The 22027-nt window shown below is 44.2% G+C and overlaps 1 protein-coding gene across 5 annotated transcripts in view; it reads right to left on the reverse strand.

Annotated features, from left to right (window-relative positions):
• Positions 1-22027, reverse strand: part of CKAP5 (cytoskeleton associated protein 5) — a 105627-nt gene that overhangs the window by 77816 nt on the left and 5784 nt on the right. For all 5 annotated transcript variants that reach the window (XM_075927597.1, XM_075927598.1, XM_075927599.1 and 2 more), the window contains exons 2-8: positions 9261-9349; positions 7143-7336; positions 4781-4987; positions 1911-2082; positions 1119-1251; positions 649-752; positions 177-290 (exon numbers count right to left, since the gene is read on the reverse strand). In XM_075927597.1, the coding sequence (XP_075783712.1) occupies positions 177-290; positions 649-752; positions 1119-1251; positions 1911-2082; positions 4781-4987; positions 7143-7336; positions 9261-9317 (981 nt within the window). In that variant the 5' untranslated portion in view covers positions 9318-9349. The remainder of the gene's footprint in view (positions 1-176; positions 291-648; positions 753-1118; positions 1252-1910; positions 2083-4780; positions 4988-7142; positions 7337-9260; positions 9350-22027) is intronic.

Here is a 22027-nt window from a genome sequence, read left to right on the forward strand (position 1 = left end):
TATTTAAGATCACAGTGGGTCTGATCAGCCTAAGGTGTTATTTGGACACTAGCATAGCACCAGTATTTGGTCTTGTGACCAGAGGCTGCCTTTCAGTCCTTAAAATCTCATCTGGCACTAAGCAGTTTACTAGAATAAACCAATGCACAAAATATATCTGGTACAGAGATGTTTACCTTCTTAAGAGCTTTCACCAAGTCTGCATAGTCTCCTGCTTCCAATTTGGGATTCTTCACCAGCATTTCAACAGCTTCCAGAGCTTCTTTCCTCTCTTGCCACTTTTTGGCTTCCTGAAAAGCAAAGCATTCTACATTTGTGCAGATCAGACCACTAACAGCTCTATCAAAGCTCCCTCCGGACAGACTAGAGACTCTAGAGCCTACCTTCATGCCAAAAAATTCAAATACCCTTACTATCCTTATATACTATAAGCTTGGTGGCTACAGCTAACCGCTAGAATGCGCTCAAACATTTCAATTTCCATCTTGCTTTTTGATTTTACAGTTGTTTTGCAGATCAGACACGGTCTTGCAGGTCAGCTCCCTATTATTCATGTAACCCCACCATTTATTTGCAGGATGTAAATCATCCTTAAAAATCCATCAGTCCTCAATATTGTAGAGTTAAAAGTTAATTGTTTATACTTACTATTTTGTCATCAAAGTCTTTGGGAAGTTTAGAAAGAATCTCCACAGCTTCCAGTAGCTCATAAGCATCCACCTGTGGGACAACCTCATCCCCATCATCTCCTCCTACAAGTCAGGAAAGAATGATTAGTGGAGATATGCAAGCATTAGCAGAGAGGCTTGTCATGACAAGATTTCATTCTTACATGTCCCCATGCTCTCTTCATCAAACACAGGAAGGGAAGTAGACTATGAATGGTAACAGTTTTGCTACTTTGGTACTGGGATGTTGATACTATTTTCTCCCCTAGCTGTATCTTGTTGATAGGATAGCGTGACCTATTGCTTTACACTGACGTTCAATACATCTTTTTGGTCTAATGTCTTAATAATGATGTTTTTCCTAGCAGAGTATAAAGATCACATAGGTTACCTCCATCCGCATCCCCTCCAGCTGCTTGCTGCTGCTCAAACTTTGCTTTTAGCTCTTACCTCCATCCGCATCCCCTCCAGCTGCTTGCTGCTGCTCAAACTTTGCTTTTAGCTCTTGCTGGGAACGCAGGAATCTGGTCTGTTTGGGAGCTGCTGGTGGCAGCTTGACCCATTCTTCTTCCAGTTCTTTTAGCTGTAAGAATCACAAGACTAATTCTTGAGGCCTAAAGCATAAAACAGAACATTCCACCTACTGATACAGGATTACTCTAGGCAAACTTCCACCTTACTAAAAGCAGTGGCATTTTCCCTAAATTATCAGGAATTTTCTTTAGGTTCTAAGCTTATAATATGGATGGGCTAGCCTTTTCAGTTCTCTTGCAATGATATTATAATCCTACAATGTTTGTCCTATTGTAGGGATGGCAAGAGGCAACAAAGCTAAACTTCCTTCTCCCAGAAGTATGGTAAACCCACTGTTCAGGATGGTCTAGTTATATTTAGGTTGCATAAAAGCATTACCACAGCGAAGGGAATTTTTACTAAAACCAACAGGCTAGATCAATGGGAAAAAAGTTATTTTGGGGTTTTGTGAAGAGGTTATGGACTAAATAAAGAGGAAGAATGGCTGGCTGAGTATACGAAAGTCTTTATGCTACAGCCCTGCCATTATATGCATTAGAGTTCACGAAATAAGCAGAGTTGGGCCAACTTTGAACACTTATCTGTAGAGAGCAGTAATGTAAAGTATGTAGCGGGGAAGTTATAAGAATGAGTGAACAACAACACGAATATTTATGAACCTTCATTCACAGAAACTTTCCTCCGACTGAGACACTTCCTGTAGCCTACCTGAACTGAGTTTATGTTCTGTAATGGTGGTCTCAGAGCATCTCTTATCCAGCGGTAGATCTCTACAGCAAGGAGTTTGGCTTCATCTCGGACAGCCTTCTCTCGAGACTCAAAGAGTTTTGGCAACACTTTGATAATTGGCTTTAGTGAGATTATTTTTGAACCAAAATCACTGCAAGTTAAAAAATACATAAAAGTGTCACTGGAAGAGCATAAAATCCAAAGTCAGCCAAAGAGCATCATCATTAGCTAGCCATTATTTTGATAAAGCTGGGCTCTAAACTGAGCTGTTTGTATAGCTGATGCCTTTCATAGGCTGTCCCCCATACAAAAGGTTGTGTTGTAATACACACAATCAGGAATGGTTCCATCGATTAACATGTATTGTCATCATTTACCAATCAGAAGCTACTCATTTCTTGGGTCAAGGAATGATAGCACTATCACAATTCCTATCCTCCTGTATCTAGTTTGGAATAAAATCAGGCTTTTGAAGCCACTTCAAAGCATGTAATCCAACCTGCTACTTAAGTCAGTCCCCCTGCAAGAGAACTAGAAATCTCCTTAGACAAGAAAATTAGGTCACACAAATTCTAATCACACTAGAATCTCCTTTCACTATCTTTGGAAGCGAACTGCAGAAAAGCAATAGTTATTTTGCCACTTGTTAGACCAAATTAGTGAGCCACAAGGTACTTCACAGTGCATTCTTTGACACACTGATATTTATCATATGCGCACACTCCTTCCCACCCCACCTTGAACCTGATCATCTACCCTTTAGAAAATTCTGCAAGTTGCAAGTGGTGCCTGTTGCAGTGTCTCAACTTTTAATCACTACTGAATGGGACCACATCAGTACTCTCTCCATTCTCAACTAATAACTGATCAGATGCTGGTGTACACTTATCAATGTTCACAAAAAGCTTTAAGAAACATATTAGCAGCAGGAGAAACATTCCAGTCATTGATTAAAAAAGAATTCAAATGAGACAATCATCCCATGCTAAGAAAGGTTAATATATACCAGAGTTTCCCAGAGAAGCATACTAGGGCCAATGTTGGCTCAGATGTTAGCATACATTTATGGTTATGTTGAGACTAAGGATGATGAGTAACTATGGAAGAATTCTGGTAGTTAACATGGCAATAGCAGATTAAAATCTGAGAAGTGTGAGAATGAATACTGAAGGAACATTAATTAAAACCAACAGGTTCCAATTGGTACACACCAGGCATATCTAGGTGCTCATGCACATAGATCAAAAATGCCTGCTCAATATACAGAATGAGCCACCAAGGCAGAAATCTCTGTTCTACAGTATTAATGTTAGAAATGCCAAAAAAGCCTAATCCTATTGGTCAATGGCAAGTTCCACTTTCAATTTGGTTTAACCATCTCATTTTTGGCGTGTATAAAATGATTTTATAGACTAGTATAAAGGATTGACCTTAACTATAGAAGGAGCTACAGCTGAAACATCAAATGGTTAAGGCTGCTCACTAGATTCCCCAATTACACTGTTTTATAACACAAGATGTCATGTGATTCAAAAAGGCAATTTATAACTGATTATTACTCTTAAATCTAGGACACTACTATAGGATTCTGAGGCATTTATCGTCAAATAAAAATAGGCTGAGACAGGACATTTGCAGTAACAGTAAATGGGATGACAAAGGCCAGCCTCGTACGTCAGCACACTAGCTGGCCACTTACGTCTGTTCTAGAGATTCCTATGCTTAAAGTTTCTATTTCACATACCAAATACTGACAGTATCATACATCAAACACAATCAGATACTGCAAATTTAGAGATACTTAGACTGAAAAAGGGGAAAAATTATCTTGGTGGAGAAAAGAGGAAAGCAATAACAAGCCAAGATTAGCAAAGAACTACTACAGGTTTGACAAAAACTTCATAGACTGGTGAAGTTAGAGACTTTCAAGGAGATATTCTTTTAAAAAGTTAGTCTACAGATCAAGGGGACAATTAAGTAACGGATACAACGTGGAACTCCTGAATTTGTATCTTCAGATTTTTAAAATAGAAAAATATTCAGAAACTTATAAGAAAAATGCTTTTGCCGCTTTGATACATTTAAGATGCTTCATGTGACATTTGTGCCCAAGATATTCTGTAAATTACTTATACATTAATTGGGTTTCTAAGAAGTTTTCATGTTACAGCCTTTCCTACTAGGAAAACATGGGTTATGCCAAATTCCCTTACCCATCAATTCTAGCTTCAAAATAAACACTGTACAAGATATTTTTGTCATACCTTGCATGTAATTATCAAGACATTTAAAATTTACTTAGGAATGGTCTGAATTATATCAAATTCTTTAGTGAAAGCTGTGACTATCCCAAGTGAGGACTGTTTCATCAATCACCACATTAATAGATTACATAATTTGATGCATTACTTTTCAGCAGGGGGAGCATTTCTTAACACAGAAAACTGTTTTTATTTTAAACTCAAAGATACCTATTTACAATTGTTCTAGTTGATTCAATTATCTGTTCAGAAGACGCAAGTTCCCAAGCCTGGAATCATTAGCTCTGCTGGGCATAACCCTGCTTCTGTCATTCAGAGTTTTTAATATTAAACAATGTCTGGCAAACAGATTGCCAATACTAAAACCGATCAAGTTACAAGACTAATAATTGCAGAGAAAACATTTGCATCTGACTAATTTCTACACTGTACCTGTCAGGATAAATGCTGCCATTTAAAGAGAGTCAGTTTACTGTAGTTGTATTACAATTTAGAAGATTCAGCAATACTAAATTTCAGAGCCCTCCACAATCTTACATAAATTATGCACTACTTAACAGCATTTGGACTATAAACAAAAGAACTCACCTCAGTGCTTTCCTCAATGTCTCTATACATGCTACTATAATCTTAGGGTTCTTGTTGTCCAAGCCTTTTAGCAGCTCTTCTTGTACAGGCTCCCCCTTCTCAATTTCTATATACATTAAACATATATCTATACCCAACTCCTTTGCTCTGGCTTTAGGCTGATTGAACACCTTATTTACAACTCCAGAAATAACTTCTCCTGTTGTCCTGAAAACAGATGACAGCTTTAGTTTTCAGCAGAAAGAACAGCAAATGTGATTAATTCTATGACCCACAAGGCATATGAACGCAGTTCTTTGTATTCTTCCAATTACTCCTCACCTTTTAGAAGCTAGATCAGTGGTCCCCAACCATTTGGGGTTGCCGGGCGCCAGGGGGCGTGGCCGTTCGCCCGCCGGGCGCCCGGGGGGGCGGGCCCCCCATAGCCACATTCCGGGGCCAGCGCTCTCCCCTCAAGCACCGCGCGCCCGGGGCCGGTGCTCTCTCCCCGCCCCCTCCTCCCCCAAGCGCCGCGCGCCCGGGGCCGGCGCTCTCTCCCCTCCCCCTCCTCCCCCAAGCGCCGCGCGCCCGGGGCCGGCGCTCTCTCCCCTCCCCCTCCTCCCCCAAGCGCCACGCGCCCGGGGCCGGCGCTCTCTCCCCTCCCCCTCCTCCCCCAAGCGCCGCGCGCCCGGGGCCGGCGCTCTCTCCCCTCCCCCTCCTCCCCCAAGCGCCGCGCGCCCAGCGCTCTCTCCCCTCCCCCTCCTCCCCCAAGCACCGCGCGCCCGGGGCCAGCGCTTTCTCCCCCCCCTTCCCCAAGCACCGCGCGCCCGGGGCCGGCGCTCTCCGTGTGCCACGCGCCCGAGGCCGGCTCCGGCACCGCGCATGCGCCACGTGCCCGGGGCCAGGCCAGCCCTGAGCACTTGGCGGGCGCAGAGAAATGCCCCCGCGGGCGCCATGGCGCCCGTGGGCACCGTGTTGGGGACCACGAAGCTAGATCATATTTAGGTTAAACCTACATTCCCTAAAGGCTTGCTCCACTACTTCAGTGAACTTGCCTGGGCTCTACACACACAAATGCTAATGTTCCCCACCTCTATGCTTGTTTCATGTGCCTGCTGTGCTTTGTCTAAGATTGAAAGCTTCTTGTGGTAGGACTATTCAGTTCTAGTACTGTCAGACTCATCCCACTAGTGACCACTACCACAAATAAGCATGCTAATCTTTGACTATATGCATAACAACATGTCACCTGAGACTAGATTTATGAGTTCCAAGGTGTCACCCAAAAGTTGAGTGTTTGAAGGAAATACATATACATACACTGCCTCCTCATACATGGTTTCACACAGAAGGCTCCTATATAGGTATGTGCAGGACTAGTCAACTATCTGATAAGCAAATGCTTATCGGATAGCTTGTCGACTAAGTCGCTTCCCCGCTCCCTTGCTGCTTTTATCAGGAGGAGGGGAGGGACAGGGATACAAAGCAGAAGTGCCATTTGTGGGGCAGACCCCGGGCTCCATGGGGTGCTGACACTTTGAAACACCACGGGGAGCCTGACACCAGGCTCCCCGTGGTGTTACAAGCAGCAGGCCACAGGGATCCTAGGGTCAGCAGGGGAGCCCCCAGCTATCCTGGGCTCTACGCAGCACTTTCACCTTTGATGTGTAGCAACAGTCCTAGGGGCCCTATCAACTAATCGAATAGTGAATTACTCACAATTTAACATCCCTATTCCTATACAGTAGTTATGGAGTTGCATACTCTGGCCTTTAGTTTCTTTTTAAAATCTTTTGATTTTATGTAAGTTTGGTATAGAGAAGTGGTTTGAGGGATGAGAGAGGAAAAAAAAAAAAGATTGACTGAAGGAGGGATTTGCAAAAGAATAAAGGAGAAAAAGACTTTGTTCCACAGCTAATTATTTGTTCCACTCACTCCATTTAGATCTATTGAAGAGGAGTTCAGTTTCATTTGAAGGATTTCTGACTTTAAAATTTCTATTCCACTTCCACCCTTCTCAAGTTATAACTGTAGCAGTCTTTTATAAGACTGTATTAGGGTCAAGTGAGAAAAAGAAATCCCTATTAATGGCATCCATTCATTCAACTCATTGCATTTTATTGGTCTTTCCTGTTTCAGAAAACTTTTTTTTTTTTAGGATTTGGAGTATAAAGACATTTTTGTCAAAGAATTTATAAATACAAGAAAATTACAGTCACAACATAGAGTCATTGCCATCCAGGCAAAGTTTCTTCAGATCAGGGAGTTAACAGGCAACATGGCAGAAATGCTTGGCATGGCCACTGCACAGAATATAGCTCTTTCTAGGAAGGTCATATTAATGATCACCAAAATATACCATTAAGGAGGAGAAAGGACTTACTTTCCTGCTACATGAGCATTTTCAACATAGGCAAGTGCTGCTTCTAATCCTTTCAACTGAGCCACCGCATTGGAATCTGTCACAAATTTCTTTATTAGGCCCAGATATTTGGACCATTCAGGGCTTTTCTCATCTTCTATTTTCTGAAAAAGCTTCAGAGCTTCTTCATAGCCATTCACTCTGGCTTTCCACAGCTAAAAAATAAGTCATAAATTAGACACTGCATTTCGTTAAATAGCATGCCATTTAGCTCTCTATCAATTCTTGTTTAGATCCATCTTTCTTAGTACACTGCGTGAATGGTTGCCTCTGTCCAAAGGAAGCACAGGATAAGAATAGCAATCACACAAGATTAGTTGTCAACAAAATGTGTAGATTCACCAGCTGCAGCTAGCCTGCCTATTCTCCATTAAGAAACATCAGTTCATATAACAGTTAGTTTTACCCACACGGGTATTATTGCTTGGTTCTGAAATGACAATTTGAAAAAGGGTTTAAAGCCTGCAGGAACTTTGTGCACAGAACTCTTATTTCCCCTCAATGGGAATTCTGTACAGGTTCAGGTCCTAAGTGTATTCTAATATTACTATCTTTGAACAACTGGTTTAATTTTGAACACGGCAAGGGCTATGATTAAAACATTTATTCAGTTACAGACATTGTTTATTCTGCCCTATCCTATATGTCCTGAAGAATACATATTAGGTCATATTTGACTTTTGAGATAAGGGGGGAGACAAACCCCACCACTGCTATTTTAAATGAATACAGCAGGATTACTTAGAATAGGCAAGCTAAACAAGCACATTTTAGAATAGTAGTTATGAAAATATACTTTAAAACTTCTGTCTTTATAAAATGGGCAATAATATAATCCAGATGAATCCTTTCCAATGATGATCTCAACATTAAAATGCATGCAACACATCAAAACAATGTCTGAGATGTAGTTCCAAACTTCCCAGTGACAAAAAAAGCCACCAAAAAAAGCTGGGGGTATTTTTGGCTCAATACAAGAAGTCACAACTCTTGACAGTTGTTGAATCATCCAAGTATTGCATCTGTGGAAATCTCCAAGATTCATATATGAATGTGTCAGGGAAAGCATAGGTGCCTCCCAACTTTATTATTCATGAAAAACCAACTTCTAAAAGTGTACTACATAAAAATTAAGTCACATCTGTAAGGACCAATCCTGGATTTTTGAGGCACAGTGATTCTAATAAAAGCTTTCACAATTAAGATAATCTTTCATGCTTTCCTAAGGATTTTTTTAAAAATAGCTAGATCAGCCTTAATACTTCCATAAGTGTCTGGTTACCCTTCTTCCAGTTTGTTCAGTAAGATGAAGTGTAAGGGTGCAAAAGTGCCTTAAGTTCACAGGTTTAGTACATTCACTTTGACCTTAAAGGACCTCCCATCTCAACCACCCTTGCCAGCAACTGGAACCAGACTAGAAATACTCAATTGCAGGTAATCAGCCAATCTGGCAGTTGATGGAAATTCCATCAACTACTCAACTAGGTTATGTCTACACAGCAAGTTATTTCGAAATAACAGCCCTTATTTCGAAATAACTTTCCTAGCACCTACACAGCCAAACTGCTATTTCGAAATAGAGTGTTTATTTTGAATTTGGTAAACCTCATTCTACAAGGAATAATGCCAAATTCGAAATAGCTATTTCGAAATAAGTGCTATGTAGACACTTATTTTTAAATAGGGGGCCTCCAGCCTTCCCAGGCTGCCCTGGTGGCTACTCCAGCCTCAACCAAGGACACACCTCTCCCTCCCGCCCTCCCAGAGCCCTTAAAGGGATAGACTCTGGCTACAGTGCCTGTGCCAGCTCCAAGCCTGCCAGCCCAGAGCCAGCAGTCACTGTCCTGACCCAGTGGCCCCAAAACATAAGCCAGCAAGCCACTGGCAGCCAGCCCTCCACCACTCCCCAGGAGCAGTCTGCCAGCTCCAGGAGCTTTTAGTCCCCTTTTTTGTGAAGAGAAGGAAGGCAGTTTCAAATAAAGGTACATGCTTTAACATGGGATTGTCCTGACTCTACTCACATTGGTGTAATTAGTAGGTATATGGAGCAAGCCAGCTCCCAGGGACAAGTTTTCCTACCTTGTGTTCACATTTCTGGTCAATGGACAGTTTCATCCACTCACTATCATCTCCCATTGTGCCTCAGGCTCTTATAGTTACAGTAATCCCTGGAGAGAAAAAAAATAGTTAACTACAACAAGCCAGGCAGTTTCACAAGGTATTGTATCTAGTAATGGTTTATTATTTCAAAGAGAAATAAAAGTTAAAAATCTAATATGGGGGGAAAAAAATCTATTAAGCTAGCCATTACATTTAGGTACCCACCACTAAGACCATGGTATTCTACTAGCCATAAAAGAAAGACAAGTTAATAGTTATAAATTTAAAAATATTGGTGCTGTAATCCGTTATATCCCAAGGGACTGAAGCCTCAGTCTGGCAAAGTTTCAAATGGGAAATAAAACATGCAGAAGTCAGACCAAGTTTTTAAAAAAAAAAAAAATCTTCAAAGGAGTAGTGCTGATCTACACTAGAAAGCTAACTGCTGACAGTTCTTAACAACAGAACTCTGAAAATAAATGACTTGCTAGAATAAGGACAACTATTTCTAGGATCTTCACAGAACAGAATAAATGAGCTGAACAACACTGAAACACAGCAGACATTTACATTAGCAATCAAATTAGTTTTATTGGTGATTCAGAAGGATCCAGCGCTAACAGTTTTTAGCGGGTCAATTTTTTAGGGCTAAAAATTAATATTTATTTAGATATTTCTACAAGTTTATTGAATCTAATAGGAACAGGTCACAAACAATACAGACCCAATGCCCATCCTGGATATATTATGTGACTAATCTGATGGCTCAATGAATAAACCAAGAATACTGCTACAAGATAGAAGAAATCAATGGAATGAAAATTCAGCAGCAGGAAGGGCTCTGCATATATGAGATCAAGATGATCCATATCCAGATTTATTTCAAGTGGCTGCAAAGATTCCAGAACAGTGACTAGAATGAACAAAACAGGAGCAATAGATAAATAATACTAGGTGGGCCATTTTCTAGATACTTCATAAGCTCAGATCCTGATTTATTTTAAAAAACTAAGATTACTCAAACTCTATGGATATTACTCCAGATTGTTTTCACCATTGATGCATAAACCAGCTAATTTGCAGGAACTCTCTGCAGCTAAAAATTCAACATTAGACTTATGTACAGAGTGTACAAAGAAGCAAACCTATTCTGAAGTGTAACTATGTAATTTGTCTTTCCCATTTTGCAAACACCGATATGGTTGTTTTCCTCCTTTGCGGTAACAGCAGTTACTTACGTGGTACTGAAAATAGGGCAGGTTTGTTTTTGCAGCAGCAAAGATAAATCAAACTTAAGGTGCAAATAAAATGGGGTCTTTTTAAAAAAAAAAAAAAAAAAAAAAAAAAAAGACCATCATTACAGTAAAAGTACAATAATAAGAGAACATCCCCAGACTAATCTGATTCTATGCACAGAAGGCCAACAATTTGCTTTCACCAGTTTAATTTAGACTATAGACCAAATTTAGTCTTTTGTAAGTGGATACAACTTCAACCAATTTAAATATCCATTTAATTATCTGAATGATGGGATGGATTATATCCTCAACAAGTTTGCAGATGACACTAAGATGAGATGTAAAAAAGCTGGAGAGGAAGGATAGTCCATAGTGACACAGTGTGCACTAAAGTAAGGGTTTGAAAAATACATTTGCCAGTAATAAGTAGGAAATCTTCCAAATGTTTGTGAGGGATTGTTTCTAGCCTTATAATTGTGAAGGTAATTCCAGAAGGGATCTAAAAGGTAAATAGATACAGCACTGTCTTCCCCAATCTGCAGACAGCTCCAGTGCCTATTACTCAGGTTTGCCAAGCAGACGGAATGTCAAGTTTACAAGACACTGGATAGATTTATGACTCCTAGTCTGCCCATATCCTGGGAGCAGCAGTGAAACTGCCACTTGTTCATTTCAGGTTCCTGAGAAAGCCTACAAGGAGGAGAAAACACAAGGTTTCAAGTTATTCACAAGAAGAAAGCCTAGAAGAGATAGGACCAGGCAATAAAATGAAGGTACCAGCAAGAAGGTAAACCCTCATTTGCGTCCAAGAAAGATAGTCACTCACTGTTCCTTAAGTATTTTGCTTCTCTCAAAAGTCTTCAAGTGCCAAGCGCAAAGTAAAGGCTTGGTGCAGAACAGGGGTCAGCAACCTATGGCTCTTTAGAAGCAAGTCCAGCCCCCGTTTGCCTCCCCCCTGCCACCAGCAGGGAGTACATGCTTCCACTGTAGCAGGCCTGGGCAAAACAATCTGGCCGCAGAAACAGCAGAGAGCCCCAGGCAGTCTCCCCTGTTTGTCCTGCCCCTCACACAGAAAAGCTTCTGCAGGGCTGTTTGTTTTTCCACAAATTATGAGCAGAAAGGGGAGGGGGGAGTAGTACCTCATGGCTGCTCCCACCCCCAGCACAATCCCATTGACTGGTTCTGGCCAATGAAAGCTGCCTGTTTGAAGAACAGGCAGCGTGTGAACCACCAATCCCCCTCATCTCAGGCTCTTAGTCACCAAGCATATGGCTAGGCAGCCTGTGTGAGGGAGGGCAAGGCAGGCTCCTGTGAGAAATGGGCTGAGCTGCAAGTCTTACTGGTAAGTGTCCAGGCCCTCCCCTCTGCTCTCCTACCCCAAATAACCCAAACCCTCTGACCCTCTCCTGAACCCATACCTCCTCCCAGAATACTGCACTGCAATACCCTGACCTAAATCACAATCCAAACCACTGGCCAGACACCTACCACCACCCTTGCCCCCACTCCCCAGCTAGATGCCCAACACCACCCTGCCCCATGACCAGTCACATACTCAACACCCTACTCTTGCCCCCTCCCTCCTGGCCAGACACCTAGTCCCAGCTTGCTCCTGTACCTTACCTCACACCCAGACTCTGCAACTCATCTCTATGCCATTCACTGGCAGCTCTATCCTGCACACTGGACCCCTCATTTTTGGCCCCACCCCAGAGCCTGGTGGGGAGGGGGAGGCACAAAATCTACTAACCCTGGAACCCCAGAAGAATTAACCTGACCTGAGACCTTGAACCGCAGCTCTCCCTTCCCTTCTGCCTCCATGGGGGGGAGGGGCACATCAGTGAGGGCTGGAGGTTTTTGGAGAGGTTGTTTTTTTGCCCTTCTCACTTGTGTGGCCCCCGACTGATTTTTCTGTTGGACAGTGACCCCAACCCAAAAATGGTTCTCCACCCCTGCCATAAAGACAGACAATGTTGTAACCTTTTGTGTTGGACATAATATTTTACTCTATTTAAGAATGAAGCCTGGCCAACAAGCCTTCATCTGGCCGCAGCATCATAACACTTCTGCCCCCCCGCCCATACACCAACCCTGAGCCCATCATACACCTGAACACCCCTGCCCTGAGCCCCTCATATCCCCACATACCCAAACTCCTGCACCCCCATATCCCCAGTCCTGTCATAACACTCCCGCACCATCCACCCACCCCAAATCCATGCCCTGAGTAGGGATCTAAGAGACTAGTCAAGTTTCTGCTTATCAGATAGTCATCGGATAGTCGACTAGTGATGCAACCAGTTGTTTCCTCCCTCCTTGATGCCTCAGAGAAAGAGCAAGGGGGAGCAGGAGCCAGTGCTGGGGGGAGCTAGCTTAAAAGCCAGTTCCCCCCAGCACCATCTCTGCGGGAAAAGGGGGTAGAGATACGTGGAAACATCACGAGCAGGGACTGAAGCAGTCCCCACTTGTACATTTCAAAAACAGAATCGCAGCAGAAACAGCACAAGAGCCCCAGCAGGGCTCTTGTACATTTCAAAGGCTGAGGCAGCAGGGAGCGCAGCCCAGTGGGGTTCTTCCTACAGTTCAAAGGTGGAGGCACCCTTATAGACTAATCAAATAGTCAATGGAAATCCCACTGACTATTCGATTATTTAATCTAAATTTAACATCCCTAGTACTGAGCCCATCATACACCCCAACTCCTGCACCCTCACTTCCTCACCCTTGCCATAAGATTGACAGAAGACAGCCTGAATGCATGCATGAAGCTATATTTGACCAGTTATGATATAAACTTCAAAGAAATGTGCAAAATGATGCAGCAGCAGAGTTCCCATTAAATAAAGTCCGTGAGTACAACATTTCATTTATGCTTTTATTAATCACCACATCAATTATCAATAATATTAAGTTGCATATGTTTAGTCATGCAAATGAACACTCTTACACAGCTCTTGTTCTGAATTGTGATGTAGCTTGGCTCTCTGGTTTGAAAAGATTGCTGACACGTGACATAGAAGAACAAAAGTGACCACACTAGCTCCCATCAGAGTTGTTTCCACCATTAGAATCAACACAGCAGTGGTGAAAGCTAAGTAGCTTACTAGTGAAATGTTAATATTACACGGGGCAAAGTGTAATATCTCCAGATATTCATCTTTGAACTTATCAGTTCAGCACTGCAGCTTTCACCAAAATTAAACTCCATAGCTTTCTGTAGCCTATGGATCATCTCATGACCAAAAATAAGGCCGCCCATTCTTCAATATCTGTCTTTGTGGAGTATCTTCCCTCCCACTCAAATCATGTAATCTGTGACAACTAAAATAGGAAAGTTTATTTTAAGCCAGATGCCAAATAATGTAATGAAATCCAACCAGCATTCTATAAGCAACCAGCTCTCTGAGGATCAGTAAACACTCAATGGTCCACAGCTAGAGAACAAAGAATGTAATAGTGCAGTCGATTAACAGATAAGCAGAAGCTTACAGGTTAATACAGTGGTCCCCAACCATTTGAAGCTGCCGGGTGCCAGGAGGCGTGGCCGTTCGCCTGCCAGGTGCCAGAGGGCAGAGACACTCACGCACCCGGGGGCGGGGCTGCGCATACGCCACACCCCCATGAGCCACGTGCCTGGGGCCAGCAACCCTATGCGCCGTGTGGTCACAGGCGGGGGGGGGGGGGGGCCGCCCATTCGCAGCAAGCCTGCGGCCAGCATCCTCCAGAGCCAGGCATCCAAAGCCAGCATTCCCCCCCCCCCCCCATAGCTGTATGCTCGGGGGCAGGAAGGCCAATTTGCTGTGCTCCCGGGGCCAGCGTCCCCCCCATAGCCGTGCACCCGGGAGCTGGGGCGGACAATTCGCCACGCTCCCAGGGGCCAGCGCCCCCCTATAGCTGCGCGCCCGGGGGCCAGAGCGCCCAATTCGCCGCTTGCCCAGGGGCCAGAGCGCTCCCCATGCGCCATGCGCCCAGGTCCAGCTCCAGCACCACGCATGCGCCACGCACCACGTGCCCGGGGCAGGCACAACCAAATGTCCCCGAGGGCGCCATGCTGCCCTTGGGCACCGTGTTGGGGACCACTGGTTAATACTACAGACCACACACGCACAGTCTCCTGCCCCTTGCCAGTAAATTGTTTAGCAGGCTGGCCAGTAGCATGGCTCAGTCCTGGCTTGCGATAGGTCCAGTACCTACCCTTGCTGTGGCTCTGCATTTAAAGTGCATTAAAAGCCGGGTGGGCAGGCAGCCCAGCTGAGTTCCGGCTCGCGCTGGATATGAGATCTCAGACACTCCCCTAGACAGGGGCTGCTCCAATTCCATGTGGCTGCCTCGTTATCTGAGGCAGCAGCACAAGGCAACAGCCAGTATGCAAGGGGAGGTGGTTTTTAAACTGGCTCCCTTTGCGAACCAGCTCCCACCTGACACCCCACACTGCTGCCTCTGATTCAGAGGCAATAGTGTGGAGTGGCAGGGGGCTCTTTGGGAGTGAAGCTGGAGTGTATTGGCTGCCGGCTCCACCCACTGGGACTATAGAACAATTGACTAACCAATTAGAATTCATTAGGTTAATCGGTTATCTGATATTTAACATCCCTATAGAGATCAACAATCTTAAAAGATTACTTCCCTTTAATTAATTTGTGGGGAAAAAATTAAGCTATTCTTAAAAAAATACAAACAAGAAAGATGTTGTGTCAAAAGGGCTTACAATGAAAGTAAAAGCAGTTTTGAGGTATATGTTTACATCCATTAATGGGGTCTGCTTGCCTCTCCAATTTTTCAAGTCTTGTAGGGTACTCTCAACATTGCATTTGCAACCAAAAAGGGTACTTGTATTACATGCCTACTGTAAGAATCCTTCAGGTAAATGCCATCCCATACTTTCTAACATCTAAATATAAATTAGCCTCCATAGGTGACAATGCCTGCTATACAGTAAAACTCCACTGGTCCGGCATCTGATGGTCCGGCACCATCAGGAACCCGGAAGTGCAGCCAGACCATTGGAGCTACTCTGCCCCCGGCTTCCTCGATTCAGCCACTGCTGAAACTGACCAGCGGCTGAATCGGGGAAGCCGGGGGCAGAGTAGCTGGGGTGCTGCCTGGTAGGTCCCGTAGCACTGCCCCTCGGGGCTGCAGGACCAACCCAGCAGCACCCCAGCTGTCCCCATTCAGCCACTGCTGAAATTGACCAGCAGCTGACTCCAGGAAGCCAGAGGACTGCCCCAGGCTTCCCAGAGTCAGCCACTGGTCAATTTCAGCAGCGGCTGAACTGGGGACAGCTGGAGCGCTGCCGCTGCCGGGTTGGTCTGGTAGTGCTGCCCCTCGGCACTGCAGGACCAACCCGGCAGCACCCCAGCTGCTCTGCCCCAGGTGTCCCCAAGAGCAGCTGGGGTGCTGCCGGGTTGGTCTTGCAGCGCCAAGGGGCGACGCTACTGGACCAACCCAGCAGCACTGCCGCAGGTGTCCCCGATTCAGCTGCTGCTGAAACTGACCAGCAGCGGCTGAATCAGGGATGCCTGGGCCAGAGCTGGACTATCGGAAGGGGGGGCTATGAGGGGTCTGTGGTGGCATCCCCCACACACCATCCCAGACCCCTCATAGCCCCCTCTTCTGACAGTCCGACACCCCTTGGGTCCTAAAGGTGACGTATTATTGGAAGTTTACTGTATTAAGATTACTTTATTACTAATATATTGCACATAGAAGTTTATCTCCTCAGGAACTTTTCCTACTAGCTTCATTAGTAAATAGGGTGAAAAGTTTGAATAAAGAACAGATATAGTTCTTTCAAAGTCAACTGTTACAACTGAGCACTATCCAAAAAAAATGAAAACCTGCTAATCAACTCAAGAAAGTTTTGCAATACTAGTTTGGCTTTGGATGGATCAGTAAAACACTGCTAACTATAAATTCCCAGATTCATCTGCAGAAATTAAAGGAAAACCCTCCCTAGCAACTCTTGGTTGGAGAAGCTCAACTACCGAGCAGTTGACATAAAGGATGCCAAGGAAAGCAGTAAGTCAGATCTCCCTTTATGAGCAAGATAAGGGAGAAAGTGCAACAGTGGGAATTTCCTGTAATTTTTATGAAATCTACTTGTGCCTGAGTTTCCCTCTGCACTTCACAATGTAAAGTAAGTTCCTGCTCAGAGTGCATAGAAGGCATGAGGGCAGGAGTCTGGATGGAATGGACACTCTGGATGGAAGGGACAAAGTCATAAAAACAACTGGCTGAAACTGACCTTGAATCAGAAAAACCAGCAATACAAAGGCTTAAGTTTCTGGTTTCCAATGACTACACTATTAACACCAAACAGCAGAAAATCCTGAGGTGACAGACAGAGGGGAGGGGGACAGCAAGAGATTGAGTCTTTTGCAGCTTGGCTTGTTCATCATGGCACTGGTTTGACCAGGGTGAATTACAGCTTAACTTCTGCTTCTCTGTGCTAACCTAAGGACTTTCAACTTGTGCATGCCAGGTGGCTAGTTCCTTCATTTTGAAAGGCTGCCTATTTCACTGTAAATCAAGGATGGGGAACCTAAAGCCCGGCTGGATCCGGCCCCTGAAGCTCAGGGCTCCCCACCCAGCATTCGAGACATCTTACTGGCACTCCAGCCCCCTTGCTCTTCCCCCGTGGGGCTGAACCACACAAAAAAAATCTACCAGACAGAGGCCCCTAGGCTCTGATATGCAAGAGGAATGTGGGGAGTGTCTTTCCCCTTTTCAATTGGGGGCCATGTCAATGAGGGTTTGGGTTTTGGGGGGGGCAGGGAGAAGAGAAGAGAAGGGGCACTTCTCAAATGTGTGGCCCAACTGAGTTTTCTTTGGGTTAGCAGCTCCAGATCCAAAAATGGTTCCCCAGCCCTACTATAAACAATGTGTCAGAAACCCTGATGCAGGATTCAGCCTTGATTGGATTTATTGCAGGGAGTCACAGAGACAGAGATAGCTGGCCTAGTCTTGAGTCCTGGAGACCACAAGCCTGTCCATGTGGAACTGCACAGGTCCTTGGAGCCCAGCACACAAAATGGACCCTCCCATGAGGCTGATTACAGACCAGCACCTATGATTCCAGAACACAAGACTAACCCTTGGAAAAGACATAAGAAATAGGGATGCTAAAATGTTAATAATGTAACTGTGTAATCACTAAATATTCTTAGCTGTTACACGCTGCCAGCTCTGCAATATAAAGCTTATACTGAAGAGCCTACAGCTCCGCCAGCACCCCGGGAGCAGGATCAGCAGCCGGTGCACACCAGAACTGGCTCCCAGCCCAACTCCTAGGAAGCCGGCTGTGAGTTAGGGATGTAAGCGACTAGACTAGCAAAAGCTTATTGGATATTCGACACACACTAGCTGACTAGTTGCTTCCCCGCCTTTGCTGCTTCTATCACAAAGAGGCAGCAAAGGGGGAAGAAGAAGGGGTGCTGGAGGAAACCAGCTTAAAAGCTGGTTCCCCCCAGCTACAGCTCCATGGGAAGGGACAGGGGCACAGAAGTGGCCAACTTTGAAATGCACAAGAGTCCCCGCTGGGAGCCTGGGGCCTCGTGGAGCCTGGGCCGGCTGGGAGACCCCCCCAATGGTGGCTCTTATACATGTCAAAGAGGAAGCATAGCATGGCGCCTGGAACCCGTGCAAGATTCTGAAACCCGAAAACTGAACACTGGGGCTCTTGTGCATTTCAAAGTGGAAGCATTTACATGGAGCCCAGGGTCAGCAGGACTCCCCACAGGCCCCAGGCTTCACGCCATGTTCCAACTTAGAGATGCACAAGAGCCCTCGCTTGGGCTCTCGTGCATTTCAAAGGTAGAACACGGGAGTTCTTATCAACTAATCCAATAGTCGATGGAAATCCCATTGACTATTCAATTAGTCAAAATTTAACATCCTACTGTGGGCTCTGTAGTATAAGTAGTATATTAAAGAGGCCACTGCCCAATGCAACAGCTGGCTTTCTGGGAGCAAGACTGGCAGCCGGAGCCAGCATGTCCCAGCTCCCAGCGGCTAGCTCCATATCCAGGGAGCCGGCTGCTGCCCCACACTGCAGACTCTAATTCAGAGCTACCAGTGTGGAGCAGCAACCAGTTCCCTAGTAGCCGATGTGTGCTGGAAGCCGGCTTTTAAGCTGGCTTCTGGGGCATACCGGCTTCTGCCTGCCAGACTCGCTCCTGGGAAGCCAACTGTTATCCTGCGCTGCTAATACAGAACTTAGTGTGTGGTGGCTACCAGCAACCTGGGAATGGGACTGATAATTGGCATGTAAATGGTTAACTAATAAGCATGAGCTTGTTTCTGTAAAACAGGGGCAGGGAACTTTTTTTGGGGGTCACAGGCCACTGACCCACAAAAAGTCAGGGGCCGCACAGAGGGATTAAGCAAAAACAAACAAAAAAACCTCACTGACGTGGTCCCCGACTGAGGAGAAAGACACTCCACACATTCCCCTCGCACACCAGACACTAGGGGGGACCAACCTAATAGATGGTGTATACTCTAGCTCAGTTGCAGAACAAAGCTGGAATGCCAGTGCAGGCTCCCCAATGTTGGGGGCCCCTAAGCCTCAGGGGCTGGATCCAGGCGAGCTGCATCCAGGCCCAAGGTTCCCCACCCTGGCCGTAAAGGTTAAATGGTTACACTCATACATCACAAATAAGAAAATCAAGTGATTCAAGTGGGAAGTACGGGGAGACCCTTATAAAGCTGTGGACAAACTTTTTTGAGACATAACGAGCAAAACGACTAGCAAATGAAAGTTTAGAACAACACTGAAGAGCAACAGTTGGCTGCCAAATTTAGCTAGAAACTTAGGCCATGTCTACAGCAGGAGTGCCAGTTATATTATTCTGCCAAAGTGCTCCTAGGACAGATGCGACTATTAAGGCAAAACTGCACTTGATTGGGTTGGCTGCATCTACACCAGGGACTTTTGCCAGTGCAGCTATGTTGGTCATGGACCACACCCTTGAGCAACATAACCGTGCTAGCTAGGGATGTAAACTGAGCCCTCCACACCGCAGACAGGAGCTACTCCAGCAGCCCCCTGCCCATGACAAGGCAGGCAGGTTAACAGTTAACATTTTAAATGGGATTTTACATCCCTAATGCTAGCAGAAGTCTGCAGTGTGCTCAAAGCCTTAGTTGTGTTAACTTAACCCGCTTCTTAAAATCTTAAAAATGCAAACAGTGAGGGCATTTGGTTTTGTGATGTTTAGAAACATAGTACTTATGCAGCAAAAGAGTACTGTTTCAGCTTCCAGATGACCTCTCCATAACAAATTAAAATACCAAGATGACTTGTTTGTCCTAAGCCAGAATGGACACATTACTAGAACTGATAGCAGCAGCAGCCGACATCTCAGTATTTATATGGCTCTCACCACTTCAATATCAAAGCATTACTGTTCTAAAAAACTGATACCTACTGTTTCAATTCTCTTGTACTTTTACCAATTAAAGCAATTTTTTTCCCTTAGATGGTCATTTAAAATGTCAAGTTCTGAAAAATTGGTCAAATCAAGTCAATTTCCAAGGAGGCTCTCTTTGACGTATTTAAAAAAATTAAGCCCACTAATGTTCCTCTTACAGTGGGGGTATTGCTTTGCCCATTATAAAGGAATTACAATATTAGTCAAATGAATCAGTGGAGATTACACCTTCTAGTTCAGGTTGTTCCCTTCTGTCAATGCAGCGTACAGTCATCCCTTCAGGAAAAGCAGGATTATCAATCTGCATGTACTTACTTTGTAGCCGTTTCAAGTCACATTTAATTTCTAGCTCTGAAAATTCCAAGTTTTACTTCAACTAGATTAAAGTTTTAATCACATTTACAATATTTGTGAGTTTCATCACTATGGCATCACCCAAGCTAAGATATGAACATACTAAAATAGCCTGCTGTAAAGTTCTTCAGAAAACCCAAGAGACCAGAGCAGCAGATACCCAGCTTTTATTTTACAACTCAAATGTGCTACAGAAAAATTAAAGTTTTCTGCATACATCCTCCCTAATCCAAGAACTGTAGTCTGCTCAATCAGACCAGAGTAATAACTAGTTAGAACTCTCTGGGCTTGTCTAGCACAGTGTTTTTCAACCTTTTTTTTTATAAAATACCCCCTTTAAAAAAAATACATAAGTACCCCCAATACCTACATTTTTCAGACACACCAATTCTTTTACTATTGCAACACATTTGTATAAACAACTTAATTGTAGCTGGGCAGGTGATGAAATTTTTGGGAGCAAAAATACAAAAATAATAAAGCACTGTAAAACTTAACTGAATTTTTGTTCTCTCCCCAAATTTCAGTTGTGAACCCTAAGGATAATCATACCACTGGTTGAGAAACACTGGTCTAGCAGCTTCTATGCTACTAAGTGAGAGACTGGAGTCTATTACCAGTCCTGACCTTTTAATACCTGCAAGAGAAGCGATGAGAAATCAGGAGAACTTTAACCATGTCACTCAGTAAAAAGTGTCTCTGTATGATTAGAAAGAAACACTGGCAGGCTTTAAGTCAATGACTAGATATTGCCCAGCAATGGAAGTAGATTTCATACTGTTTTGAGAGGGTAGAGAGAATCTCCTTAGTGAGCTGCAGGATAACTATAGAAGGAAATCTTGCCCAAACATATGATGGAAACCCAAGCACAAGTCTTCAATGGAAGGAAGCAAACAGGAAAAAGAGATGGGGGAAAATGAACTCCAAACAAAATGACAAAAACAACTAAGATGGTTTGTCTGAGTTGAAGAGAATATAGGGGGGATTCTAACTCCTCCTTGCTGGACATCTAGTGTAAGATTCCTCTTTAGCATTCAATAACTTTATTCTATACCTGTCTTGCTGAGAAAACTCACCAAAAATAGAGCAAATGTAAATTTAATCACATTACTGTTATGTAATTAGGAATAAAATTGGAAAAATACATTTTGCTGAATCTTTCAAAATGTGCTCTTTGAACATAATTTAGATGCACTGTGGGAAGAATATCTACAAGTTTCTGAAGTGAGCCAAAGCAAACTGACTTTTCATCATGGCGGAGAAATCAGGAGCGACTGCTGTAAGAATAAAAGAAAGGGCAGGAGGCAAGGAAGAAAGGAAGGACAAAATGTGGTTAATGTTGAGGAACTACACTAAATTCTAATGCTAGATATGAAAGCTCTAAATGCTGGTGGGTCACCAATACTTTTGTGGGCCTTAAAAGGTAAGGCCCATGAAAACCAGGGATGTAAAGGGGTAGCCTGGGCAGGGGGCTGCTCAAGCCTGGTGAGCCACAGGCTGGGGGCTGCTTTGTGGTGAACTGGTTGAACAGTGTTAACTTTTTAAAATGACAGTTTATATCGCTAATGAAAACAACAAAAATGTTAGGCTGAGGGGACTGAATCCTCCTTCCCCATCACCATCATGTGAAACATACAAGAGTTATCTCTAAATGATTATTAGCTGCCCCTCTCCCACATGGAGACACCCTCCAATCCTACTCTAGTACACAGGCAAACAGCCA

This window comes from Pelodiscus sinensis, chromosome 4 (genome assembly GCF_049634645.1).
Source record: "Pelodiscus sinensis isolate JC-2024 chromosome 4, ASM4963464v1, whole genome shotgun sequence".
Lineage (NCBI taxonomy): Eukaryota > Metazoa > Chordata > Testudines > Trionychidae > Pelodiscus > Pelodiscus sinensis.